This window comes from Ochotona curzoniae, unplaced genomic scaffold, assembly GCF_017591425.1.
Source record: "Ochotona curzoniae isolate NIBS_2020 unplaced genomic scaffold, NIBS_Ocur_1.0 contig_2861, whole genome shotgun sequence".
In the NCBI taxonomy this organism is placed as follows: domain Eukaryota; kingdom Metazoa; phylum Chordata; class Mammalia; order Lagomorpha; family Ochotonidae; genus Ochotona; species Ochotona curzoniae.
Genome location: NW_024465620.1, coordinates 4,396,487 through 4,419,508, shown reverse-complemented (window position 1 = coordinate 4,419,508; position 23,022 = coordinate 4,396,487). Strand labels below are relative to the sequence as shown.

At 47.1% G+C, this 23,022-nt stretch overlaps 2 protein-coding genes across 3 annotated transcripts in view; one reads left to right on the top strand and one right to left on the bottom strand.

Annotated features, from left to right (window-relative positions):
* Positions 1-23,022, bottom strand: part of LOC121155079 (zinc finger protein 470-like) — a 70,834-nt gene that overhangs the window by 20,581 nt on the left and 27,231 nt on the right.
* ZNF606 (zinc finger protein 606) lies at positions 1,989-21,093 on the top strand. 2 transcript variants are annotated; one of them, XM_040978148.1, is made up of 6 exons: positions 1,989-2,483; positions 3,034-3,090; positions 3,507-3,595; positions 12,545-12,671; positions 12,894-12,989; positions 18,809-21,093. In XM_040978148.1, exons 1-6 carry the CDS (start codon positions 2,327-2,329, stop codon positions 20,785-20,787), a joined length of 2,505 nt encoding a protein of 834 aa, XP_040834082.1. In that variant the 5' UTR covers positions 1,989-2,326; the 3' UTR covers positions 20,788-21,093. The 2 variants fall into 2 exon arrangements, with proteins under 2 accessions (XP_040834082.1, XP_040834083.1); XM_040978149.1 differs by having other exon boundaries at positions 12,894-12,951; positions 18,809-18,866.

Sequence of the window (23,022 nt, the reverse complement as noted above, 5' to 3'; positions counted from 1 at the left end):
TAGAAGGAAACAGAAGTGCACGTAGGTAATTTTAGTGAAAGTCTTAGACTGTTGGATTGTTGGATTACTTTTCTTGCTCTCTCTCTCTCTCTCTCTCTCTTTTGTTTTAACTGTCAAAATTGCTTTGCTTTCACAACAAACTGAAAAAAGACACCAGTGTCGGTGTGACTTTGTAGAAGTGGGTGTGTGGCAGAGGGCATTTGGTGTGGCCACTTGGGATGCTGGCATTGCATGTCAAGAGTGCCTGGGTTTGCATTCTGGATTCGTTTCTGATGCCAGCTTCCTGCTAGCTCACAGCTCAGGAGGCGGCAAGTGATGGCTCAAAACTTGAGCCCCTGTCTTCCATGCAGGCGAGCTGGATTGTGTTCCAGGCTGCTTGCTCTAGCCTGGTCCAGCCCTGGCTGCTAGGGACAATTAGGGAAAGAACCAGCAAATGGAAGATACGTTTCTCTGCGTGTCTGTGCCTTTCAAATAAAAGGAAATAATCATTTTCAAAGGAGCAAGCATTGTGGTGTATCAGTCAGCATACTGTTTGGGATGCCTACCTCCCAAGTAGAAGGGCTGGGTTTGAGTGCCTGCTCTGCTTCCATCCCAGATTTCTGTTCTGTGGGAGGTAAGTTATGGCTCTTGTAGCTGGGTTCCTGCCACCCAATGGGAGGTGAGGATGAGCTGAAAGATCCTGCTTTCATTTGTACCATCCTTTGTTGCTGGCATTTGGGGAGCAAACCAGCAGGTGGAAAATCTGTCTCTTTCACTCTTTCAAATAAGAAACTCTTTCAAAAATTGGGCTCCCTGTTGTAGCAAAAAGGAGGAATAGAATCAAATATAGTCGTCAAGAATAAGTTCGAGAAAGAGATGAGCCAAGTATAAGGAACGGTGTAATAAAGGTGAAAGCAGAGAACACAGGGTGAAAGATAAGCAAATGGAAAACCAAATTCCAGGCTAACATAAGCGGGACTAAGGAGTTATTTGCAGCATTGAAAAGAAAAAGGGAAAATAAAAAGTATAATATCAATAATTTGTACATTTTGTATTAACACATTTAGATGTAAGGGCAGTTTTCTTGGAAAATGTCCTGGCATAATCTTTGAAAACGTAATATTGAATGACTAAGACACAGAAAAGCTAAATCGACCAAAAATTTAGGATTGCATTGAAAAAGTCCTCAAAAAATTACATCAGAAATAGTCCAAACCCAAACTATTTATTTGGGGTGCTTCCGGCCGAACCGGACGTTTGACGTCCGGAACTACAACTCCCAGCAGACCTCGCGACGCGCCCTGGTCGCTGCCGGGGGAGCGAGCGCCATTGTCCGCGGCCGAGGTGAGGTCCTCGCGGGGCTGCGGGCGGCGGCTGCGGCTGCCCCGCCGCGGAGAGGCCGGCGGCTGGCCAGGGCGGCCAGGGCCTGCGGGGCGCCGGGCAGGCCGGGGCGCGTCGGCCTGGCGCGGGGCCCTGGGCCTCCCAGCTCCGGCGCCAGGCGCGTCGGCTCGTCCGGCCGGCCCCGGGAGCCCCTCGCGGGGAGCCTGGCCCGAGGGGGTCTTTGTCCGATCGGCGCACGGCCAGGCCGCACTTGGGCGCAGCACGAGAAGGCCAAGCGGAGAGACCCCCGAGCGTGCCGAGCCGCCTGCGGCGCGGGTGGGGAGCGGCGGCCGACTAGGTGAGGCCCGCAGCCTGCGTCCTCGCCGGGGCTGCAGCCTGCGTCCTCGCCGGGGCTGCGGTGCATTGCGGTCCGGGCGTGAGGCCGCTGCGGGGACCGGACCCCGAGGCCTCCTCCGGCGCGGGCAGGGCTGGGGCGGCCCCGAGAGGTCCCGCGGCAAGTGGCGCTTTGCACGGGCGGGTAGGCGGGGCCGTGCCATGGACGCAGCCGGGGCAGCTGTCAGAGACCTGGAGCTGGGCGCCTGGTCAGCTCCCGCCCTGACTGCCACCGGGACGCGCAGGCCGGCCTGGCGGGACTTGCAGTGGGCTGCGGAGGGCGGGGCAGGAAAGGACATTCTCTGCTTCAGCCCTGTTACTTTGCATGCTGGTTAAGTGGTACAGCCAGTGTCACTTTCTGATTCTGGAAGTTTTCATCACCTCTCCCTGCCAGAGCCCTTCCCACCCCGCACCCCTACACACATGTGCACACACATGCACACACGTGGAGCCCTGTGCGGTCACTGACGGGCGAGGATTGCAGGTGCCTTTGACAGTCCTTTGGTCAGATCAGTAGATAAGGTCCGTCTAGTGTGTCTGGCTCTCCCTTGGAAACCTCACTGCTTAATCTCCAGTCCAAAATCACGCTGTCAGTTTATCCAAATTATCCTTCACCCTTTGTAGGAATTGTGGCATGCTGTTAACAAGTAAATCACGTTGTTCTTTGGGCTCTCTGTTGCCTGTGTCCTTCCTGAGAACCCGGATGTGTCTGTTTCCTCATTTGCCCAGGGTTTGTCCAGCTCCTTTTGTGTCCCCCACTATGGCGGCCATCAACCCATGGGCTTCCTGGGGTGAGTATTGGGACCTTTCCAGGAGCTGCGCTGGCCCCAGTCACAGCCGGGGAGGAACTGAGCGTTTGGGGAGGGGGGTCCTGTGTGAGTGCCGTTAGCTAGTTGGTCAAGGAGGTAAGCTGTGGCAAAAAAAGTTGGTATTGCTTCTATATAAAATATGGTTACTCCTGAGTTAGGGTTAGGTCATTGGTGATAGATTTTCTGGTATGTGCAACCAAATTGCTGTAGATCTGTAATTTAAAAGCCATGTATACAGTGCTTTATTCCAAAGTGAAATTTCATTCACTAAAGATGTAAGGGAGTGTCTGTTAAGATTTAAAAAAAATTAGATAGTGTTACCTTTATCAGTTATTTCCAGCTTTTTGAAGAGTTGTGTTTCTAGTTGTCCTGTGGCCACACCACATCAGTGCCTGACAGTGACCACCTGTGCCTTCTCCAGCGCTCATGTTGAGCTTTTGTACATGCCCATATGTCAGATAATCTGCTTGTCTGTCATGTCCTCTGTAGTTACTGTATTGGGTAACAGTCCTAACCTGACCCTCCCATGTAGGTTCCTTTACGCAGCAGAGCTGGGGCATGGCAGCTGCTGACCCGTGGGCCTCCTGGGGTAAGTCCAGGGCTTATGTTCTCCTCCCAGACATCGGCTGCCATGTCGTGTCCCGTCCTTGCAGTCATCTGCCAATGCTGAAGACAGTTGGGCGTCAGGACAGAGGATTCATGGTGCAGGGAAGGGGAGGAAGGAGGGAAAAGCCGCGGTGACATCTCCAGGACAGGACGTCTGAGTATTGGCTTGGCCCAGAGGCTGTGAGCAGATTTTGCCTCTCGGAGAGCTGTCTTGTAGCCTAGACACTCTGCCCTCCAGCACGTTCCGCACCTCTGAGCCATAGGGCAGCTGTAACAACCAGTGGACCTCTGTCCTTGTCTGGGGGTAGGGACAGGGCAACCTCCTAGTTCTCCAGGACGATATGTGGGTTACCATCTGGCTGGGAGAGCCATCTCCATCACTCCTTTTTCTTTCCTTAGCGCTGTGTCCTCAGGACTCTGCTTGGCCTGTGGAAGGGAGCCCTGGAGAGGAGCAGACGGCTGCCAGGCTCCCAGCAGCCCCTGTCCAGGTGAGATGGCACTGGTGTGTTCCTGACGGGGTGGCCTCTTCCCAGAAGATGGGTGCTTAGGCTGTTCCTGGTTATCCTGGTAGATGTGATTCTCAGTTTACAACAGCAAGAACTTAGACAGAGAGCTGTGGCTGGCGGTTAATGCTTCTCGAGTGTAGGCTGTCTTCCATGACCTGGAGCCTCACTGACAACCAGCCTGTCCGTAGGGTTGCACGGGGGACAAGAGGAGACCCTTTTGACTGGCAGCCTCTCTCCTCTCTCCTCCCACCTTAACTGGCAAATTCAACACCTGATTTAGGTTATTGCTGTGAACTCTGTGCCCACTGAGGCTGGTAAGGACAAGTGTGAGGAGCCTCCGCCTTGAGGACCCCTCTGGCCCCCCAGATCTGTTCATCCTACATGGGGCTGCACCTGCTGCAGACACAAGCATCTTCCAACATTCAGGGAGGCCCAGTCCGATTGATGCCTGGGGAGATGGAGAGTCTGGTAGGTGTCCATGGGGCAGAGCCCTCAGGTGAGCCTGGTGAGCTAGGGGCTGACCTCTTAGAGCACTACAGGTATGTCCTTGGCCCGTGTACCAGATGACCAGGATCCAGGCACAGGCTCACCCTCGTTGCCTGGCCAAATGAACCCAGCTGGACCCCACATGGCTGCTGGAGGACTGGGGCTGCTTCCTGCTAGTGGGGAAGTGCCCCAGAATGCTGGGAGCAGGAGTCTTCTTCCAGGGTGTGGTGGGAGAGATGCCCTGGTGGGTCTGAAGGAGGCTTTGGAAGGCCTCTCTCTCTGACAGGCTCTGAGACTGGAAGAAAACTGAAAGCAGAGACTTGTAAGGGAGTTGGAGCAGGGCTGCTGAGACAGCCCACCTGAGAGAACCGACACTGGGGCCGATATGGGAGAGCTCTCCCTCCTTTTGTCCTGCTCAGCCTTCCTGCCAAAGGTAGCCGGGTAAGAGTTGTTTAAGTTTATTGAGATATTGTTCACACACTAACACGGTTATCCCTTTCAACGGCACACATTGTTTTTTAGCCATAGAATTGTGCAGATATCACTGGTATCTAATTTTCATCACCCCAGAAGGAAATGCGGTACTCACCCATTCGTAGACATTCCCTGTTCTCTGCACTCCCAACCCTTGACCGCCTCCCATCTGCTTTCATCTGTGGGTTTGCCTCTTCTGGACATTGCACATGCATAGAATCGTGGGATAGGAGACCTTTCGCTTCTGACTTCTTCCACGTGAAACGTTAGTGTGATGTTGCCAGTGGCCCTCCAGTGTGCGGGGGGCCGGGTGTCATTTCTTGCCATGGCTGAGAAGCAACTACTTTAACTCCCCACCTTCAGTTTCTTTAAGTTATGCCCTTGTTTCTAAACAGAAGATTTTGAATGTTATTATTTCAGTAATATCTCTATTGACTCCCTGCTGCGTTAGAGACCGTTTCATTATTTAGATCTTTGAGTTGTAAGTTAAAAATGAATCAAAATGTGAGATGACGTGATATTTAAATAAAAACTTTGTCTTTAACTTTATGGGTCCTCTGAATTACCAGGAATCACTGAAATCTTTCAGTTTCTGACAGGTGCAGTGCATCCTAAGTGTAGCATGTACCAGGGAGTACTGCTGGCCCAGGAAGCAGAGGGCTTGGACTGGAGGTGCAGAGTGTGGTGCTGCTGGAGGCTCAGCTCTGTCACAGCGTGCATGTGTGTGTGTGGATCCTGTTACGGAAGCTAGGCTAGGCTGAAGTGCCCCGAGCAGGGGTGTGTGTGTGTGGATCCTGTTACGGAAGCTAGGCTAGGCTGAAGTGCCCCGAGCAGGGGTGTGTGTGTGTGGATCCTGTTATGGAAGCTAGGCTGAAGGGTGGGCCTCAAAGCAGGCTCACTGCTGTTGGAGTGTGTGTGTGTGTGTGTATGCATGTGTCAATCTTATAGCAGAAGCTAGGCTAGGCTGAAGTGCCCCGGAGCAGGCTCACTGCTGTTGGCGTGTGTGTGTGTGTGTGTGTGTGGATCCTGTAGCAGAAGCTAGGCTAGGCTGAAGTGCCCCGGAGCAGGCTCACTGCTGTTGGCGTGTGTGTGTGTGTGTGTGTGTGTGTGTGTGCGTGTGTGGATCCTGTAGCAGAAGCTAGGCTAGGCTGAAGGGGCCCTGGATCGCTCTGCTAAATAACCTGGTAATCACTGTGCTGCAGTCTGCTGCTACTTCACACGAGGGTTCCTGGGAATTATTAGAGTTAATAATGAGACAATAAAGCAGAATTAAAATGACAATACACATTCATGTCTGAAGAGTTGTGATTTCTGAGAACATGTTCCTGGCCCTCTCTGTACACTCTGGGTTTCTCCTTATGGGAGACTTGGGCTTGAATCGTGTTTTAGTTAAGCAAGGTCTGGTCTTCAGGGACACAAATGAAATTGAACATCTCTTCTAATGTTCTTTCCAAGTTAAGTTTTTATGCAATAAAGCACCGACTTGATGAAAACGTCAAAAACTGTCATTTCTTGCTATCTGAATAGTCACTTCTAGGAGACCTGTTGGATAATGAAGTTTTAGCAGGAACCTAGATCCTGTCATTTTGAGAAATAGTACTGATGATCTCCCAGCCCACTTAAAATGCCACCAGTCTCCCTGAATACAGAAACACTCAAATCCCTCTAATAATCCACCTAGGACTTCTCCTTGACACCGTGCACAGAGACAGCCAATAATTGCATGCATCCTCGTTCGTACACTGGGATGTACGGTACAGTTAACATTTCTCTAGTCTGCAAAGATCGTGCTCTAAAATAAAAAGTTCTACCAAGGACTCCAGCTAAGATTGCCCCAGAGTCCGTAAACTGGCCAGCTGCCCAGGAACTTGGATGATGAGCGGTCTGGCAAGCTCCTGTCTGGCTGCCTTCTGAGATGCCTGCCAGCTCCCTTGGCCTCTTCCAGTTCCTCGCAGGGCTTAAACATGTGACAGGTGGATTAGCCGATTCTGTGCAAGCATGGTCTAGGGTTTGGGTGGGCCCTCTTGGCAAGTCAGTCCAACGTGACTGGAAGCCGAGCTCGGTTCCTCAGGGCTGTCCTGTGGAGCCCGAGGGCTTGGTCCTCCCTGCAGGTGCCCTCTGTGTTCTGCAGCCTCACTGGCAGCATCATGTAACAATGAAGGGTGTGATTCCTTGTCAAGTCTTTAAAAAAATGTATTTGAAAGGCAGATTTACAGAGAGGAGGGACAGAAAGTTCTTCCACTCTTTGGTTCACTCCCTACATGGCCACAATGGCAGGAGCTGAGCCAATCTGAAGCTAGGAGCCAGGGACTTCTTCTGGGACTTCAGTGTAGGGGCAGGGTCCCAAGGCTTTAGACCATCCTCCACTGCTTTCCCAGTCAGCTAGGGAGCTGGCTAGGAAGTGGATGGGAAGTAGATGGGACACTAGCCAGCACCCACATGGGATGCTAGCTCTGCAGGTGGAGGATCGGTCTGTTGAGCCACTTGTCAGCCCTTGGAGACTGTCTCCACAGCAAGTGGGACAGGTGGCTGGCTTCCACTACTTTTTCCTCTATAGACTTAGTTTTGCCTTTCCCATTTACCATCCCTGGGTGACTCCTCCATGGTTGGTGGGTCCTGATGTAGGGGGCTTGTCCGGTTGGCAGATGTCTTTTTCTTACTGCTTTTTAGTTCACAATCCTGATTTTATAACATTATTTTCAATTCTGGAAATGTTTTCTGATTTTAAAATGTATTTTGGTAAGTTCAACAATTACAGAAAAGATAGTGAATGAGCAAACACCATTCCTATCACTGAATAGTTCTTAGTGTTTTAGCACATTTGCTGTTCTCCTTTTTTCGTAGTTCACAGTCACATTCTCACCTTTTCTCAGAGCCCCTGTTTGTGGATGCAGTGTGTACCAGCTCATCCGTATTCATAACTCATCCACAGGTGAACTAAGTGTTTTGCTCTTTGCATGTAGCTTTTCTATAGGGTCAGTTGTTGAACTTTTAGGTCCAGTAATGATGCTAGATACTTGGGCCATGTTCATCCCTTTGCCCTGCCATGTGTTGCCCTCGGCAAAGTACACTTGTGTCTGTGGTCATCCCTTCCTGTGTGGGTGGTGTGGTGTCTGTGTGTGTACCACAGGTGTGTCTGTGTGGTACCAGAGCTGTGCAACCGTTCTTGTAGTCTCGGCACGTGTAGAAGTTGATCTGGGCATAACCCTGGAAGCTGACTGTGCCAGGGTGTATGTGTGTGTATGTTTTTCATGTTACTGGTGCTATCAGACAGGTCTTCAGAGGGACACAGCCACTTCTTAATTTCCCAGTCTGGGAAGAAGCCCCATTGCCCCATGTGTTTGCTAGCTGTGGACACCTTTTTGCTTATCCCAAGAGTGGAAATCTTCAGTTGCTAGTGAGGTTTGATGTCTTGATACTTTACTGGCCATCTCTATTTCCTTCTATATTTCTCACCCAGATCCCTAGATTTTTAGGCCTGCTTATTTGTAGGTATTTGGCATGCATTCTGGATTTTTAAAAAAGATTTATTTTTCAAAATTAAGGAGAGAGGGAGAGGCAGAGAAGAGAGACCTTCCATCCAATGGGTCACTCCTCAGTGGCCACAGTGGCCAGAACTGGACCAATTCATATTTTGGAAACCAGGAACTTCTGTTAGGTCTCCCACAAGTGCTGAGAGCCCTCTTATATGGGCCATCCTCTGCTGCTTTCCCGGTCCATAAACAGAGAGCTGGATCAGAAATAGAGCAGCCGGGACATGAGCAGTGCCCCCTTGGGATGCTGGTGCCGGCAGGCAGAGCATTAGCCTGTTGAGCCTCTGCATCAGCCCTTCTCACATCCTTTATATTCTCTTTCGGAGTCTCCTGTTAGATCATGGGCCGCCTGAGTGGATTGCTGTGTCTTCCATCTCTATCATGTTCATTTCAAGCAGTAGAGTGGGAGGCCTAGTGGGCCTTCCTGGAGCCTGCTGTGCTGATTGCTGGGTCTTCTGTTCTTTTGTGTTCTGTGAGTTCTTTCCTGTTCTCTCAGAGCCTTTCGTACAGCAGTCTGGACTTTCTCTGCACTGAGAATCACGACCTGTTAAAAGTTGGTTGGGGTTGATGCCCGGATTCAGCCCTCTTAGCTACCAAGTTTGTTTTTCCACCTGTGTGGCAGGTGTGCCTCATGCCCTGGCTCCCCCTTCCCTGTCTGTGTTTACAGGGGAGGGCTGTGGGGGCTATTGGAGAGCCCTTCTGTGTTGTGCTTCACACCTCTGATCCATGCCTGGTGTCTCAGCTGGTCCTGAGCAGTCTCGCTGGGAGGGCTGGTGGCCCTTTGTGAGTGAGGGTCAGTAGGTCTGTTCTGCGTTCAGTTTCCTGAGCTGTTAACTCCTGATCACCCCTGGTCGCTTGGGTCAGGAGGCCTCTGCTCCTCTGAGCAGCCGAGTGTATCCCCACCCCAACGCACGCTTGACACTGTAGTGTGAGAAGGCCCCAACGCAGTGCCCACAAGGAGGGGGCTGGCCCAGCTGGCCTGTTTTCAGCCTCACCCCTGCCTTTACTGTCATGTAAGCTTGGCACCGAGACCCATTGCCACTGCAGACAGCCCTGCTTTTGCTGATGCCCTCCTCGCAGGCTGCAGAACCTTTTGTAAACCCAAGCGTGAGCCCTGTGCTGGTTGTCTGTTGCCACTTGAACAGATTAGTACAAACAGAACAAAATGAATTTGTTCTTGTGTTCTACAGCTCAGAAAAAGTCTGAAATAAGTGTGCAGGGCCGTGTTCTTCTGGAAGCCCTGTGAGAAGCTGCTTCTTGGCCTTATCCTGGGTTGAGAGGCCACAGGGGCCCCCATGCTGAAGTGCCCTTCCCGGCTGACCTCAGCAAGTCTCCTCTGACCTCACTCCTGCCTCTAGGTCTCTTGTGAAGAGCTGGATCCACCTGGAACATCCGTGTTGGCACTTCTGTCTTGACCACATCTGCCAGGTCCCTTTGATTAATAAGTGGTAATCACAGGTTCTGGGATCTGGACATGGGCGCATTTGGGGGTTGGGGAGTCATTCATTCTTCAGCTAGAACAAGCACGCAGGTCCATCAGCGTGACCACTACCCTTGGCTTCTGTGTTTCTTTAGCTGTTCCAGCACAACTTTTTGTTAGATTGGAACATTTTAAGTCAGATCTCAGAGTTGTATCATTTTAACCACAAATGCTTTTATATACTCACGTTAAATAGATACTCAGAGATATGAACCTTTAAGAACACAACCACAATGCCTTTATTGATCCACAAAATCCACAAATTCCTTAACACTGCAATTCCTGAGTTTTACTTGATACCTAGTCGACATAGAATGTTCCCCAGAGTGACTTGGAGTTGATTTGCTCGAATCAGGAGCCACACAAAGGCCAGACGGTAGGTGCTTTTCCTGCCAAAGAAGCAGGTTTCACGTTTGTGATGTCATCGGATGAATTGGCCCTTCCCCTTGCCTCTTAGAAGCTGGTAGTTGGACTAGAGACCTGAGCAGATTCATTTTGTACTTTTGTTTAAAAAAATCTGTTTATTTGAAAGCCACAGTGACACACACAGAGAGAGGGACTCTTGCATCTACTAGTTACCTCCCCGCATGGCTGCAATTGCTGGTTGCTGTGGCTGGGCTGATGCTAGAAATATAAAACTCCATCCTCCACTAGTGACAAGGGCCCGGGCACTTGTTCTGTCTTATGCTGCTTCCCCAGGTATGTTAACAGGAAGCTGTGCTGGGATTAAGAGCAGTCAGGACTTGAACTGGTACCTCAATCTGGGATGCTGAGGTTGCAGACATCAGCTTACCGTGCTGTGTCACAACACCAATTTCATTTGCTATTTTTGGCAGCAGTACTTGGTTGGTTCCTACAATAATGCACTTGTGGGCTGTCCCATTTTGTACTGAATTCATGAGTTGGCCAATCTCAACCTTACGATACACCCGTCTGCTTTTCACATGTGGCTCAGCAGTCATAGTTCATCATTGCTAGTGTCTGCTGGTTTAGTACAATTGCTTGCAGAACTACTAATTATTTCATTCCTCTTGTGTCCATGAGATGTAATTCTTCTGTTCCTCCTGAGTATATGGTAGTTATACTGAGATCTTAGAAGGGGTGGGAGGAGAATCTGTGGTTCAGCCGACTGACTTGCCAGGTGCCAGGGTTTGGGCGTGGGCCTTGTTAATGTGCCTGGACTTCAGTGCCATCTGAGAAGATGCCGCCTGCCCATGCAAACGGTTGTGGTGAGCAGTGGCATGGACTCCCAGCCTGTCCCTCAGGAGTCTACAGTACATCACGCTTAGGTCTGTGTATTTGGCGGGCTTGTGTTAAATTTAAATGTAGGAAGTTTGTGTTACTTCCTAACCTCCGGACAGCAGCCATAAAGGACACTGAAGTTTGGGCAAGTTTATGAGAGGAGAACCAGAAATTTGGTGTTGATGACTCTAACACATGGAGTTTCACAAGACCAAAAAAAGTGAAAACAGAAACCCACCTTGGGTTTTATAATCGTACAGCATTGGGAATCTTGATGAGAGCTTGGGAAGGTAGGAGTCAGGGCTCCGAAATGCTTTGCTCTAGATCATCAGGCCTGCGGGCTGCCATAAGGTTGTGTGAATAGAGGTGACAGCATGGAGGTGTCTTTTCTGGGTAAGGAAATCTTTGTGTGAAGGTAGAGGGAGAGCTGTTCAGATGAGTGAAGTTAGTATACTTAAGACTGGGTAGCTAGGGCTGGCCAGATAAGAGGTGACAATCTCAGTATATAAGCTGTGGAGAGACAGGATGGCAGGCCATGGGCCACGTTTGGCTAAGAGTGACAGCTCTGAACTCCTTGGAGTACAAATGATGCATTCAGTGCACCTGTGCCGGCTCAGTAGCTCTTTGCCTTGGGGTTCATCATGCGCTGATGATGGAGGTAGATCAGAGGGCTGCTTCCAGAGCGCCTGATGACAGTGTGTGGACAGATTCAGGGGGAGAAACCAGTCGTTGACTCCCCACTGCAGCGAAGGCATCTTTTCAGAGACCTGAGACCGAAAGGGGTGGACTCATTGCAAAAATCAAACTTAGGATATCATTCCCCCCTTTCCCCGGTTTTCCTAAAGATGTGGCTTAAAATTTATATAAAAGATAAAAGGAGATCTTTCATTTTCTGGTTCATTCCTTAAGTGCCTGCAGCGGACAAGGCTACCAGACCAAAACCAGGGCCCAGAACTCTGTATGGGTCTCTCAAGTAGATGGCTGTGACTAAAGTGCTTGATCCATCACCTGCCGCTTCCTGCGATCAGACGAGATCGAGTGCGTTCAAAGTGGTATGGTTGTGGACACCTGCTGCTCCCCAAGATGCATGCGAGCAGGAATCTGGATTGGGAGCAGAGTAGCAGGGACCCAAAACAGGCACTCTGAATTGGGATGTAGATGGCAGGTATGGCTGTGTCAGTGTTCCAGTTGTCTGCCCCAATTTCAGGTGCTTTGAACAGCTGCTGTAACTGATTCTTCTTGATCCAGTCCCTTTTGACTGTGTTCCTTGGATACACATGATCTGGGAGTGGAAGCTTCCCCACTGTGGCCAGAAAGATCGCTTGTGATTGTCCAAATCCCCCTTCAGGGTCTTGGATCCACTTACTGCGTCCTGAATCCAGTGCTGTGGTCGAAACCTTGCTGGATGTCTGCGTTTTGAAGGGAGGGGACACTGCTGTGTGGCAATCCTGTCCACACTAGCCATGGTCACTAGAACAGATCGAGAGTCTTGGGAGAGACCTGCCTATCCTGTGGTTCCTGTGAGCCCAGGTGTCTGATTCTCTAAGATCACATCCTGTGTGCAGGGCCCTGGGGAGACTTCCATCAGTCAATTCTGCATACATCCTGGATGGTCCTGGGACATTGTCTCCTCTCCCCAGGGCTGTCAGCCTTGCCCGACCCCCAGAAAATTGGAGGGAGTGGCCTGGCTGAGAGGGAACCCCTGTGCTCTTCTAGGAACCAGTAACCTTCAAGGATGTGGCGGTGGACTTCACTCAAGAAGAGTGGGGGCAGTTGGACCTTGTGCAGAGGACTTTGTACCGCGACGTGATGCTGGAGACATATGGACATCTGCTGTCTGTGGGTAAGGCGGGTCCTCAAGGCGGTTAAAGTTTGTGATGGCCAGGGGGCCTTCTTAGAAGGGCTGAGATGATCTTGAGGCCAAATTCCTGATGCTTAGGAAGCAAGAAGAGGGAGAAACTGCTCTTATCTCCAAACAAGAAGTCACAGGGAGGAAGAGGCAAGGGATGCTGTGTGTAGCTGCCCAGAGCTCCTTCACACAGGCTGCTCTTGTTGCTTTGTGCAGGAAACCAGATCACCAAGCCCGAGGTCATCTCACTGTTGGAACAAGGAGAAGAGCCCTGGTGCGTGGAACGTGTGCATCCTCAAAGCGCTCGTCCAGGTGAGGACGGGCCCTGGTGGGAGCAGGGGGCTTTTCTCCGTGCAGAATTCCCTTAGGGAAGCTTTCTCCTGCCTTGTGTTGCCCTCCTTGCAGTTACCAGCTAGACTGTGGTTTCTGTATGTTATAATTTTCCCTGTCCTTTGCCCTTTTTTGGCTTTCATATATTTTTTTAAAGATTTATTTAATTTTTTATTGCAAAGTCAGATGTACAGAGAAGAGGAGAGACAGAGAGGAAGATCTTCCATCTGATGATTCACTCCCCAAGTGAGTGCAACAGCCGATGCTATGCCGATCCAAAGCCAGGATCCAGGAACTTCTTCCGGGTCTCTTCCGGGTCTCCCACATGGGTGCAGGGTCCCAAAGCTTTGGGCCATCCTCAACTGCTTTCCCAGGCCACAAGCAGGAAGCTGGATGGGAAGTGGAGCTGCTGGGATTAGAACCGGCGCCCATATGGGATCCTGGCACGGGTAAGGCAAGGACTTTAGCCACTAGGCCACACCGCCGGGCCCAAGCTCTCATATTCTTAACTGCTCCCTTTGTCCAAGGTGAATTCTTTTCATTTACTTGCTTTTACATTTATAATTTCCTTTATTATCAGATTTGTAGAGTATAGTCATAGATGCTTTTGTAAAAAAGCAAAAAACAGAGGATTTTTGTTTTTAAGGCTTATTTATTTTTACTTGAAAGAGTTAGAGTGGTTTTCTTTTCCATCTCCTGGTTCACTTTCAGATGGCCCCCAACCAGGAGTTGGAATTATTTCTGGGTCTCCCATGTGGGTAATGCTGGGACTTGTTAGGCCATTGGGACACCTAGCAAACTGATCCCCAGTTAGGAACAACCTTGAGGGCAGCACGATTGTATTTTGTGACCTAAACTTGTGCTGGCTCTGGCTCTTAGAGCTGTGCTCTAGCCCTGGACATCACAGAGTGACAGACTCACACATGGTAGATCAGAACTGTTGTGTTAGTAATGCCCACCTTGTCACGGTGGGTATAGGCCTCTGTACGCTGGAGGGGCCCCCGCTGTGGCCGCTGGCACGGTGGTTGAATCTTCTGTGTCTGTCTGAGCATGCGCCTCTTTCACCGTGCCAACACGTCCTGTGTGCAATAAAAATCTTTGTGCTTTTCAATGGCTGCTTCCTGCCCTCTTTCAACCCTAAGATCCTGAAACCCAGAGCAAGGGCCCAAGCCCTTTGGCCGTTGTCTAGGCTTTCCCAGGTGCACTAGCAGGGAGCTGGGTCATGAGAACAGCCTAGACTACAGGGGGTTTACGTATAGGTGCAGGTTTCACAGGCAATAGCTTAACACACTACACCAAATGTTGGCCTCTAATATCAATTTAGTTTTGATAGTATGTAAAAATTGCTTTTTTATAGCTCTGTCCTATTCCATTGCATGCTTTATTGTCACAGTTACATTTTTATATGTTCCTGTCAACAGGGAATTTTAATCGCAATTTTATGTAGCTGTCTTATTTATTAATTTTTTATTTGAAAGGTGGAGGGTCAGAGACAAGCAGAGATCTTCCATTTGCTGATTTATTCCCCACATGCCTGTGACAGCCAGGACTGGGCCAGATGGGAGCCAGGGGCTGGGAACTCAATCTGGCTGTCCTGGGCAAGGACCCAAGTAGTTGAGTCATCATTCTTGCCTCCCAGGATTATTAGCAGGATCTGGAATTAGTTGCAGTAGGAAATAAGCTCACCAGAGAACACCTTACCCACCAGAGGATATAGTCTGACACTAAAGGGCAGCAAAAAGGGAGGCATGCTCACAGCAAGAAAGGGTAACCAGTGAGTTGGCACGCCCAGGCCAGCGGGAGCAAAGCACATGTACCCCCAAGCATACATCCTTCCCCTCCTTTCCTCACTGACTGCGTACTTGGAAAGTCACCATCTTCCTTCTAGCTGGCTTTGGTCTACACAGGATCCTTGGTTAACGTTTCATGTCCCAGGAAGGGTGACAATCTCCTGCAAGCAGTGGGGCTGGTTGTACAGGGCCGAGGCCTGTTTTCCTGGGCATACGGTTGTTACTGAACAGGGGACACATGGTCAAGGCTACGGAAGAAGCATCTGTGGTTAGTCTCAGTTTCCCCGCTACCATCACTCAAGTTTTTACCTCTAAGAAACAGCATGCTAATCAATGTTGCCTCACTTTGGCATCTATTATATAGAGCCTTGTGGTTGTTGCCACATTTGCAAGCTGACTGAGGAATTCTTGGAATACTTCTGAGATGCCAGTTTAAAGCAGTTAACTCAAAGCAGTTTATTAGCATGCATGAGATTAAAAGAAAAATATCACCATGCATCCAATCCAATGAGAGAAGCAGCCACAGCCAATCTTGAGATACTCAGACTTCCGGTGGTGAGGTCTTCCCAGCACTAATGTTCCCCGTCCCTTTAAATGCTTTAATCTATTATTAAGATTTATTTTTAGGGCCCAGTACAGTAGCCTAGCAGCTAAAGTCCTTGCCTTGCACACTCTGGGATTCCATATGGGCACCGTTTCTAATCCCAGCAGTTCCACTTCCCATCCAGCTCCCTGCTTGTGGCCTGTGAAAGCAGTCGAGGACAGCCCAAAGCCTTGGGACCCTGCATCCGCGGGGGAGACCCGGAAGTGGCTCCTGGCTCCTGGCTTTGGATTGGCTCAGCTCTGGCCATTGCGGTCACTTGGGAGCTGTCTCGCCTTCTCTCTGTAAATCTGTTTTTCCAATAAAAATAAAACAAATCTCTAAAAAAATTATTTGTGTAAGTGAGCAAATAAGCACTTGTATCTGCCAGTTTACCTCTCAAATATCTGCAACAGTCCAGGAATGGGCCAGGCGGATGCTGGGAGCAGGAAGCTAGTCTAGTTCTCTGTCTGGTAGGGCCCCAGTTGTCTGAACCCTCAGGACTGTATCTCAGAGTTGGCACTATCAAGAAGCTGGAGTCAGAAGCTAGAGCTTATACCTCAAACAAAGGTGCGCTCTTACTTGACTACCACTGCAGTTGTTTTAAGGTTTGTTTGTTTGAAAGGTTGAGTGACAGAGAGGGAACCCCCTTGCTACACACACACACACACACACACACACACACACACACACACACACACACACACACATACACACCCCTACACACGGCCTAGAGATATCCTCCTTCCTGTTGTTCACTCCCACAAATGCCCACAGCATTTGGGGCTAGGTCAGGCTGAAGCCAGGATCCAAGAACTTCAGCTGAGTCTCACAGATGGGTAACAGGGATCCCAAGTACTTGGGCCAACATCATCTGCCTTTCATATGCTTGAGCAGAAAGCAGATTGGAAGCTTGAATGGTCAGGACTTGAACTCGGCACTTCAAATTGGGATATGGATTCCCAGGTGGCAGCTTAAGCTGTATAACCCCATGTTTGTTTGTTTTTTAAAGTTTTATTTTTTTTATTGGAAAGATAGATTTATAGATCATACAGAGTGAAATATCCTCTGTTTGCTGATTTGCTCCCCAAATGGCCTCACTGGCTGGAGCTGAGCCAATTCGAAGCCAGGATTCCAGAGCTTCTTCCAGGTCTCCCAAATGGGTGCAGGGTCCCAAAGCTCGGGGCCATCTTCTACAGCTTTCTCAGGCCACAGGCACAGTTGGATGGGAAGAGGGGCAGCTGGTACATACACTGGCACCCAGAAGTCATTTTTACCCCAAGGCCCCTTCTTCATAAGATCCTGTTCAAGTTGAGAAGGAAATTCTTGGTTGTTATTAACCACCTAACATATATTTCTAGATTGATCTCTGAAGTCTTTCTTAATATAGTGCTTGTCAGTAGACTTTAAAAATGCTTCTAGTTGTCATTTAAGGAAACAACTCTTTTTTTTGTTGTTGTTGTTAAATTTTATTTTTTGTGATTACACGATTGGTCAGGCTGGGAAGGATCGAGGTTTAGGGAAAACTGGGTGAACTCATTGTTTCCAGTTTTGCTGTTTCTTCTTGGGAAACAACCAGATTTTAAGACCTTCCTTTTTCCCATTTCTTGAGTAGCTGCAATGGTGTACTCAGCTGACATCTTTACCATTCTTCTTGGAGGCAATTGCATGGTTCTTGTCTTTGCTCATTGTGAACCAGCAGTTCATCCTGTATCCAATCTGTGCTTGGAGCCTCAGTCACGTTTCTCTGTGTAAATCATCTTCAGTCACTTCCTTCTGCCAGTGGTGAACTCCTTTTCCCTCTCTCACATACTCAGCATCCCTACCCTACAGTCTCAGAATAATATTCCATGTCTGTTGTTCATGCTGGTTGATATTTACTTTTGTCAGTACATTTCAACTTTCATTAGAGTGAGTCTACTTTCTTGTTTTTGATGCTGGGCACTCAGAAAGTACTAAGTTGAATACAAAGTTGCTTATGAATTATTCACTCAGTCTTTTTAAATTTTTAAAAATTTTTATTGGAAAGGCAGAGCTACAGAGAAAAGAGACAAAGTTCTCACATCTGCTGGTTCATTCCCTAAATGGCCACAATAATCACAGTTGAGCCATTCCAAAGTCTGGTTTCTTGCTCATGTGAACACTAGGAGGCAGCGGTGGTGACTCAAGTAGGTGGTTGCTGCCACCTACTTGGAGCGACATGAATTGAGGTCTTGATCCCTAACATTGTTCCCCACACCCAGCTGCTGTGGGCCATTGGAGAGTGAATCTTTGAAGGGCAATGTTCTCTCAGATAATCAAGACAGATGATCAGGCTGTTGCTGTCATGTCTGTTTCATTACTGTGCTTTCATTCTAGTCCTTCTATTGTATCATTGCTCCACAAAGGATTCTTCAGTGGCTAGAAGAATTGTCCCCTTACGGGTATCCTTAAACCATGATGATATTTAGCCTTTGGGCTGGGTGAATCTTTGTCATTGGGTAGACTCTATGGAGTAGTAAATAATGTGAAAGTGTTTTATCATAGATAACATCCTGGCTTAAACTTTACTTGGTGATACTTTTTCCTGGCTATTCCATTTTTTGACAGATGTGTCAAAATAGGGGAGCAAGAAGTTCAGTATAACATAGAAGTTGATTATGATACCAGTAATTTATACATTGTTATCCATGATTTCCTAAGACCACCCCTAGGTTTAGTACAAGAACTCACTATGACTGAAAACTCATTATACACAAGAGTTAAAGTTTATTACAATGAAAGGACACAGAGCAGTATCAGCAAAGGGGATGGAGGGGCGGGGCTAAGTCTAGAGGAAACTGGGGTAAGTTCCCAGTACGCTGTTCTCGGTGGAGTAGCATAGGACACATTTAATTTCCCCAGTGTGGAGTTGTGACTACATGTGTGAAATATCTTTTACTAAGAGACTGGCCTGAGCTCCAGAGCCCAGAGTGTGTATGGATGGTTGATCTAGTAGGTACACAATGCCTGTGAGCTGACACTCCAGAAGACCAAAAGAAAGCTGGTGCTTACCACAAATACATTCTGTAATGCACTAGCAATCTAGAAAAACAGATGCAGTGCTTCATCAGTTAGAATAGCTAGTACATAAATTCTTGGGAATGGGCCAAGGGTCAGTCATGAAACAGACTATCTTGGTAATGTGCGAAGTTTATACAGCTCAGCTCTGTAGTGCTGACTTATACATGTGGTCTTCTTTTGCATTCTTTTTTAATGAGAAACTACTGCTAAGTGATTTTTATTAGTTTTTAGTACATAGTTAAGTCTTCACTTTAGTATACTTTATTAGATTCTGGAAAATAAATTCACATTTGCCTTTTAAATAAAAGGGACAGTAAAGCTCGCTATTCTGAAACATTTTTTTCTCTGTGTTTTTATTGCTTTTTTTTTTCTTCTTCTGTGTGTTTCAGAATGGATGAAAAATCTTGAAAGCAAAGCATTGATCCCAAAACAAAGCATATTTGAGGAGGAAAAATCCCATGGCGTGAGGTTGGAAAGATACATATGGGAAGATCCTTGGTTCTCGAGGGTAGAAGTTTTAGGGTGTAAAGACCAGTTAGAAATGTACCACATGAATCAAAGTACAGCTATGAGGCAAATGTTCTTCATGCAAAAGCAAGTACTGTCTCCGAGAGGCTCTGAGTTCTGTGAACTTGGGACAGAGGATAGCCAGAGCTTTAACTTAGTTCCTGCACAGAAAGTTTCTCAAGTAGAACATTTCTCTAAGCCTGAATCACAGGCTGAAGGCTGGAAATGTAACTCGGCCGTAATGTATACAGATCAGATTACCTGTGAAAACAACTATTATGACAAAGCTTTCTACCAGTCTATTCAACCCATTCACCCTACAAGAATGCAAGCTACAGATAATCTTTTCAAATGTACTGATGCTGTTAAATCTTTCAATCATATAATACGTTTTGGTGATCATAAAGGGATGCACACAGGAGAAAATCTCTATGAATATAAGGAGTGCCATCAAATCTTTAACCAGAGTCCACCATTTAATGAACATTCAAGATTTCATCTTGGAGAAAACCAGTATGATTACAAAGAGTATGAGAATATCTTTTATTTCTCATCTTTCATGGAACATCAGAAAATCAGTACTGTAGAAAAAGCATATACATACAATGAGTGGGAAAAAGTCTTTGGGTATGACTCATTCGTTACTCAGCATGGGAGCACTTACGCTTCTGAGAAGCCCTATGAGTACAATGAGTGTGGGACATCTTTCATCTGGAGCTCTTACCTTATTCAACACAAGAAAACTCATACTGGAGAGAAACCCTATGAATGTGATAAATGTGCGAAGGTTTTTAGGAACCGTTCGGCTCTTACTAAACATGAACGGACTCACACTGGAATAAAACCCTATGAATGTAACAAATGTGGAAAAGCCTTCAGCTGGAATTCTCATCTTATTGTGCACAAGAGAATTCATACAGGAGAAAAACCGTATGTATGTAACGAGTGTGGGAAATCTTTCAATTGGAATTCCCACCTTATTGGACACCAGAGAACTCATACTGGAGAGAAACCTTTTGAGTGTACTGAATGTGGGAAGTCTTTCAGCTGGAGCTCTCATCTCATTGCCCATATGAGGATGCATACTGGAGAGAAGCCCTTCAAATGTGATGAATGTGAAAAAGCCTTCAGGGATTACTCAGCTCTTAGTAAACACGAAAGAACTCACTCTGGGGCAAAACCTTATAAGTGCACGGAATGTGGCAAGTCGTTCAGCTGGAGCTCCCATCTTATTGCCCATCAGAGAACTCACACGGGAGAAAAACCGTATAACTGTCAGGAATGTGGCAAAGCATTTAGAGAACGTTCAGCCCTTACTAAGCATGAAATCATTCATTCTGGAATTAAGCCCTATGAATGTAATAAATGTGGAAAATCTTGCAGCCAGATGGCTCACCTTGTTAGACATCAAAGAACTCATACTGGAGAAAAACCCTATGAATGCAACAAGTGTGGGAAGTCCTTCAGTCAGAGCTGCCACCTTGTTGCTCACCGTAGAATTCACACGGGTGAGAAACCCTATAAGTGTAATCAGTGCGAAAGATCCTTTAACTGTAGCTCTCACCTTATTGCACACCGGAGAACTCATACTGGTGAGAAACCATACAGGTGTAATGAATGTGGGAAAGCATTTAATGAGAGTTCTTCCTTAATTGTACACTTGAGAAACCATACTGGAGAGAAACCCTACAAATGTAATCATTGTGAGAAAGCCTTCTGTAAGAATTCTTCCCTCATTATTCACCAGAGAATGCATAGTGGAGAGAAACGCTTTATATGCAGTGAATGTGGCAAATCCTTTAGTGGCCACTCAGCCTTACTTCAGCACCAGAGAAATCACAGCGAAGAAAAGTTGAGTTGAAAAGTTTTTCATTTACTGTACATTTGATAACACATTGGGAGAAAAATCTCATAATGAAGCAAGGAAATTTTTCACTGAGTTTAGTAAGGCTTGTTCCTTTATTTGGTAGAAAATATCTTAGAAGAAACTTTATGAATAAAATGAATGGCAAGTGCTTGCTTCAGCAGCACATATACTAAAATTGGAAAAGAATGATAATGCTTTCAGCAGTTATGTAACTCTTAGTCAAGATAATGATGAAGAAAGCTGAACTCCCCTTATGGCTCTACTAGGAATCTATACGTGAGGTATATGACTGGTGAACAGGGCATCATTTAGCAAGAGTTCTCAGCTATACATAGATCAGTGTGTAATGTATATGGGAAGACACACTGAGAATAATGTTGTGACTTAAAATACAGTTTTTTATTTAGCTGGCATATTGGATGGGAAGCTTTATAATAATATTTTGTGCATAATGATAGAAATACAGATTTTGCCATTACAAAGTAAGGACCTAGGTGCCCTTTAAAGAATAGGATACAGGACACTGAGTCTGATTTTAAGAGAAAAAAATTAGTACAGTATTGAGTGGGGTGTTTACTGTTGATCAAGATTAACTTCCCTTAGAAAAGGCTAGTAAGTCAGTCAGTTTTACCAGTGTGGACAAGTTACTGCCTAGTTGTAACAAAAGAAAACACTTAATATTCCAGTGTGCCAGTGTGCATTATTTACTCATTACTGCATCATTGATGAGCTACTTTATTATTTGTTTCAGGCAATCAGTATAAATTATGATTATGGGCACTGCATCAATATATAGAACATGAAAGAATAAAAAGGACACATAATTGTATATACATATGTTCTATAAAATTGTGTCTAGATGAAGATCTGAAAGACCCAAAAGGAAATCTAGTTAATTTAAAATTTGTTTGAAGTTATACAAATACATATAGCACTTACTACATATTAGGCTTTATTTTAAATGCTTTTCAAATATTAACATTAACTCTGATATAGACACTGTTATTGTCCCAGTTTTACAAGGGGGAGGCCAAGGGACACAGCTAGTAAGGAATGGAGCTGAGATTGTTGATCCCACAGGTTTTTATTTGTTTTTAACCTATGTGTTATACTCCCTTTCTAATGATTTTTCACTAATGTTTCCCCCCTTTTGGTTAGTGTTCCTATAGCAGAGATTTGGTAATAAAGATTAAGAAAATCCAAAGCAATGAGAAATAGTTAACCTGATTCCTGTGTCCCAAAGGATTTTTGGTAACATAGGAGCTAAAGTTCATGTGGAATATGAAAAAGTCTGAATTGGAAATTTAGAAGTATTGCGTTTTCTTGAACCTGAGTTCCCTGTGATTTCGCTGCCCACAGCTCAGGATCACAGGGCAGCAGGGCTGGGTGGACTCCTGGAGGTTTGGGCTAACCTGAGCAATAGGTTTAGACTGCCTCTGCATAAAGAGAGGATAGAGGTGTTTGTTCTACACAGATACTATGATGTGTGAGAGCACCATTTTCAAATCTCCCATGAAGTCAACATTTAGTTTTATTTTGACTTAGTGGAAAGATGATTTGATTGGAAGGATTCAGAAGGGAAAGGAGACCATCACTAGACCGTCCCCTGGATTCAGGACGTTTCTCTGAGTATTTACAAGAGAAGCGGATGCAGCAACTGAGGACTTGTCACAACAATGGGACTCTGTTTAGAAGCCAAGGCTTTATGTATTAATTGTTTTATTTGACAGAGCAGGAGACAGAAAGAGAAAGAGCCTTTTCATCCTCTTGTTCATGCTCCAATGGCTGCAACAGCAAGATCTGGGCCAGGAGTCAGGGGGGCTGAGCTAGGCATGAACATTCGTGGATACTAGGGTTGGGTACCGGCTGGGCTGGACCAAGCTGCAGCAGCCACAGGCACACCCAATAGAGTGTGGGGCAGGCCAGGCCACATATACTAGCTCAAATATAATCTAGGATTGAGGGGGCAGACTGTGCCAGGCAAGGGCACATGCGAGATCTGGGTTTGGGAGTGGGCTTGTGGTGGAACTTGGGAAACTGCTCTGGTGGGCCATAGCTCCCACTGGTAAGCATGTGATTCAAGCCTCAGTGTTGGTCAGGACAAGCAAGGAAGTTCCGCCTGTTGGCAAGTGTGTGGGTTGGTTCTGGAGAGGAGCAGGCTGGGCAGGGTCAGGCTAATCTTAACATACTGGCATGTGCAGGACCCAGGTTGGAGTGCAGGACATGGCA

Excerpts from the sequence above, each read along its gene's own strand:
- ZNF606 (XM_040978148.1), top strand. The coding sequence starts at position 2,327 with ATGCTGTTAACAAGTAAATCACGTTGTTCTTTGGGCTCTCTGTTGCCT. Across the intron at positions 3,596-12,544 it reads TCCCAGCAGCCCCTGTCCAG|GAACCAGTAACCTTCAAGGA; the intron begins GTGAGATGGCAC and ends GTGCTCTTCTAG. Across the intron at positions 12,672-12,893 it reads TGGACATCTGCTGTCTGTGG|GAAACCAGATCACCAAGCCC; the intron begins GTAAGGCGGGTC and ends TGCTTTGTGCAG.